The sequence below is a fragment of the Rhagoletis pomonella genome, unplaced genomic scaffold, assembly GCF_013731165.1.
Source record: "Rhagoletis pomonella isolate Grant_MI unplaced genomic scaffold, Rhpom_1.0 Rhpom_scaffold_00343, whole genome shotgun sequence".
In the NCBI taxonomy this organism is placed as follows: domain Eukaryota; kingdom Metazoa; phylum Arthropoda; class Insecta; order Diptera; family Tephritidae; genus Rhagoletis; species Rhagoletis pomonella.
The window spans coordinates 12,479-16,961 of NW_023458897.1; the positions used below are offsets into that span (position 1 = coordinate 12,479).

Genomic DNA, 4,483 nt, shown 5'->3' on the forward strand with positions numbered 1-4,483 from the left:
GCCAAGTGAAGTCAAGTCCTTCTCCACTTGGTCTTTCCATCGCAGTGGGGGCCTCCCTCTCTTCTGCTACCACCCGCATGTTTGTGCTAAAGAATGTCAAATTTTGCGATGCAAATGTCAAATAAGCTTAAATGACATTAATGTTGCCAGTTCGAAAGACTTATTTAATGCTCCTTGCACTTATTCGGGCCCTGTTATGGTTGTCGACGTCGATGTTATTTTTTCGTCAAAAAATAGATATCGTAAGTCCAACTCCAGCTACGCTGACCATAGTATTTTTGCGGTAAGGTGGTCCTTGCAAAATTTCTGTTGTTTGCGTAACCGGAGTTGGACTGATGAGGCTTGTTTTGTTGACGAAAAAATGGCATCGACGTCGACAACCATAAGAGGGCCGATTGTCTCTAACTCCAAGAGATTTCATACTAAGAGAGCAATTCCCATGTTGTCAATGCTTTGTATAAATATTTTACATTGAGAGGACCATCCATAATTTGCGAACTAATTATATGAAAATTGTTAAGGTCTCGAAGAAACATATCCAACCATGGAATTGATAATTGAACCAGTAACCTGTATGGGGCGCTTGAGTCAAATTGCTATTAAAATGTGCATACCCTGGGCTCCCGGTTTTACCAAATACCAAATTCTTCGGTAAGATATCTTCTATTAAACTATAAGAAGTTGTTTATATAGTGGTAAATTTGTATTTTAAACAGAGATCCATCAGCTGAACCATTTTATGTTAATGCTCCAGTTCCCAGCCCTTTTGGCTATAATTCTTCGATTAATCCCATTTCATTAGAAATATTTATGGATCCAGTATGCCGATATCATATAAGGTACGTACATACTGCCGTATTGATTTAAAATGTGGGTATCTGAATTTTTCTTCGAAAATGAGTTATTTACATTGTTGAATTCGTCCTGAAAATACGAATTTATGCATGCAAAAATAGTTTTCAAATTATAAATATTGATAAAGTTATTGAAGTTTTAAATTTTCACGTTTGCAATATCTACAGCAATTTTCGAGAAATCCTGATGTAAAACGTGGGTATCTGCAAAAATTTTGCAGTATCTACACTTTTTTCAGTAATTCAGCCGGAATTGTAGCTTGCATACTGATCAAAAACAACGTATCTACAATGCCGTATGCAGATGCGTCGTTTTAAAAAGTATTCTGGGTCGTTTGAGGCCAACGATCGTTTTTTAGAACAACGTACATATGTACATACCCACGTTCTTTGGCAGTATTGGAGGCATTTTTGATGTTACAGAACGACGTATGTAACTTTTAATACAAAATAAATAACAAATAAGATAAAAATGCAAATAAAATACATATGTATTATTGGTTTCCATTTCTTTTTTTATTTTAGTTTTCTAGAAATAAAATAGAACATATGAGTCGATACATATCACACCTGCCCAAGTCCATCATGAGACAATTTTAGGAAATTGTGGTTTTTCTTTTCTTGCTGTATATTTTACATAGCTTTTGCAAAACTCTAAAAATGTTTACAAAATAGATCTTGGAAGCAGTTTGCGAAAAAAAGTATGGAAAGTTAAGCTATATTCAAAATAGAGAAGTCGTTTGTTGGACTTAAGTACGTTTGAAAAATGCCATATTGTTTTGAAGCAAAATTTCCCAAAATAAGGTGAACTAAGGGAGGTTTCATATATATCGAAGCATATGTCACAATCTATGTACAGTAGCAGAACACAATATGATTGACTGGAATGGACTTAATCAATTCTGATTTAAACTTATGGTAGGACTTAGTCACTTATAACTATTTATAGTTAATATTAAATGCGTTTTTTTAATCTTAGCGACATTAATTAGTTACATTGCTTTAGTTTAAACTATTTATTTATTCGGTCAGTACGTATTATACCAATAATATGGAAAAATTTCGTCTGTAGACTTATACAGTTTTGATATATACCGACTCATATACATATAACGCTGTCAAAAAAACCAAAAAGAAAATTCATCTGGTTTTTCCAAATGATTTCTAAACTTAGTCAAAATCAGCTAGAAAAGCCATCTGCGCAGATTTGGTATTTTAACAAGTTTTCTCGCAAATTTTGCGTTCGAGAGAAAAACGTATGTATCTACAGTTCCGCATACATGCAATCAAAATTTTACGTTTCTTTTGCATAAATAAAAAGAGGACATCCGAATTAGTCTAAAACAGTTGTTTTCATTTACACAAAAAGCATACATTGGACGGACCAAGTACAAACGCGTTTTGTTTAATTTGACTTCGAATGCAGATACCCACATTTTAAATCAGTACGGCAGCATAGAAAACAATTACTTTTAATTTTGGGAAACATGACTGGATTTCCACTAGACACAGAAGTGACAAAAAATTTGTGTTATTTAAAAGCTGCCACTTGGAAACGAAGTTAATGACCTAATAATGATAATGATTTTTTTTAATGCTTAACTTTGCCTATGAAATTGTTAGCTCTTAATGCCTAGTAGAATTTCGGCATTATGACTATAATTTGAGTGCTTCATTTCAGGTTATTTGAAGTAATTTAAAATGATAATTCATTACTTTACTTTAATTATAGTTATAAGTTTTCCGTTGCGGGTACAATGGCGAAAATCGTACAGCAATTTTATCAATGGTTGCCGGCACATCTAACAGCTATAATATTTATTATACTGAAGAATCAAATTTGGAAATTGAATGAGGAAACTAGTGCAAAAGATGTTCGACCTCTACATAGGTACTTTCAATATGACTCTCTATACATTATTGCTGGTAAGTGCGACAATTTATATTGCTAGTCTTAATACGAGCTTATGATATCAACAACAGCACTATTTAGGTAAAACTTCTTTTGCTGCAAGAAAGTGATTTTTATGGTCGCTTCACGTAATTTTTTTCGTCAGAATCATCTTGTAAAAAAAATGTACATAAAACATTCTACAAGGATAAGAATAAATCATATATACATGCAGCATCACGCAAGTAAAGCCGAAAAATTAATCAGTACATGATCATTTTACTACTCATCAAAATCAGTACTTTTCAATACACTGTTATTTAATATGGAAACTTACTCACTGAACAACGTTAAATACATTAAAGCCATTCATTTCAGTGCTTTTATATCCGAGCGCACTTTACTACAAGGGTTTATTAACCAAACGCTAAAATGATGTGAGAAATCGATTGAGCCATGTCTGCACACTATAACTCCAGTTCAAAGTTATGTAGCTCAACGACGGTCGGTTCAAGACTGGTTTTGCAAAATCGGAGTCTATTGTGCCGACATGCGTATTACACTAACTGATATAGCAATCTATGCGAAACACATTGCTTTAGGTCTCACAAATCGAAAAATGTTCCCAATACTATCTGTATGTTCGAGGCTGGTACAAAAAAAAAATAAGGGGCGTGGCACCTTTACAGCTTGAATGGAAAAAATCTTTGCTTTCGGTTACAAAATGCTTTTTGATTCTAAAGGTGAAGACCCCACCCCGCGCACTCGTATTGTTTTTAAGTAATTTGTTGTTAAAGTTGCGAAATTCACCAAATATGTTGATCAAGTTTCATCATAGGTTAATGTGACTTAATTGTAAACTCTTTTACCGCACATCACCATTTTCTTTTAAGTAATAGGCTATTGCAAGGGTTGCAATTGAAAAACGAGGTACGTGCTGTCAGATGATTAAATAATGTCAAAAAGTAAGTTCGCAGAATTTTTTACTTTAATTTTTAGGTTTTATAATATATAGGTTTTTATCACAAAACAACATAGCGCTCCTGGCGAAAATTTGTAATAAAAAATCGCGCGAAGAAGAGGGGCTGAAAACCTTTTGCAGAGATCACCTTTCTGCGTAGGCGGCCTTCGGCCGCGTTTAGGGATTGTTATGAACCTTTGAACTCCAACTCATGCAGAATCCTTAGCATTCCAGCTGCTTCAGTCATGGGGGGCGTTTCGGCTTGTCATGGCCCTCAGGAGTAAACCGTACAAAAGGGACATTCAAAAGAACACGCGAGATAACAAAATTTGCACACAAGTAAAATCTATCGAAAAGAAACCAGTGAACCGAAGCACTCTCTATTCGTGCCTCCTAATCTCCTTTTAACTTAAAAACCTACCAACCAAACAAATGCTTAGCAGCCACTGATGCTGTTTGAGCTGCTCCGAAGGCCTTCGTTGAGTCGCTGCATGCTGTTGTTGTGATTTTCTTTCGTAATTCAAATTTTTCTCCAAGGATTATTTTATTAACTTCTAAATTTTTCCTTTCGCACTTTCTTTGCGGTAATCACTTTATCATTTCCTATTCTTCACCGTGTTAACATACTTTCCTTTTTCCTCTACATTTTTTGTTTTTTTTTTTAGGTCTACCTTAAATACTTTTAAACACTTCTTTTAATGTTTCAAAATGGAAAAAAAACCTTTTAAAATACATTCAAAAGTCAAAATTCACCGATTTTTGCAGTTTAACATTTCC

The 4,483-nt window shown here is 34.1% G+C and overlaps 1 protein-coding gene across 1 annotated transcript; it reads left to right on the forward strand.

Moving 5' to 3' along the window:
- The first annotated feature begins 499 nt into the window (after positions 1–499).
- On the forward strand, positions 500–3,043 carry LOC118750647 (GPI inositol-deacylase-like). Its single transcript, XM_036485379.1, has 4 exons — positions 500–651; positions 717–839; positions 2,587–2,780; positions 2,848–3,043. The coding sequence occupies exons 1-4, from the start codon at positions 545–547 to the stop codon at positions 2,874–2,876; spliced, it is 453 nt and encodes a 150-aa protein (XP_036341272.1). The 5' UTR covers positions 500–544; the 3' UTR covers positions 2,877–3,043.
- Positions 3,044–4,483: the final 1,440 nt, after the last annotated feature.

Coding starts and splice junctions, on each gene's coding strand:
- LOC118750647 (XM_036485379.1), top strand. CDS start 545: ATGGAATTGATAATTGAACCAGTAACCTGTATGGGGCGCTTGAGTCAA. Junction 652..716: donor ACCAAATACCAAATTCTTCG/GTAAGATATCTT, acceptor TATTTTAAACAG/AGATCCATCAGCTGAACCAT. Junction 840..2,586: donor GTATGCCGATATCATATAAG/GTACGTACATAC, acceptor CTTTAATTATAG/TTATAAGTTTTCCGTTGCGG.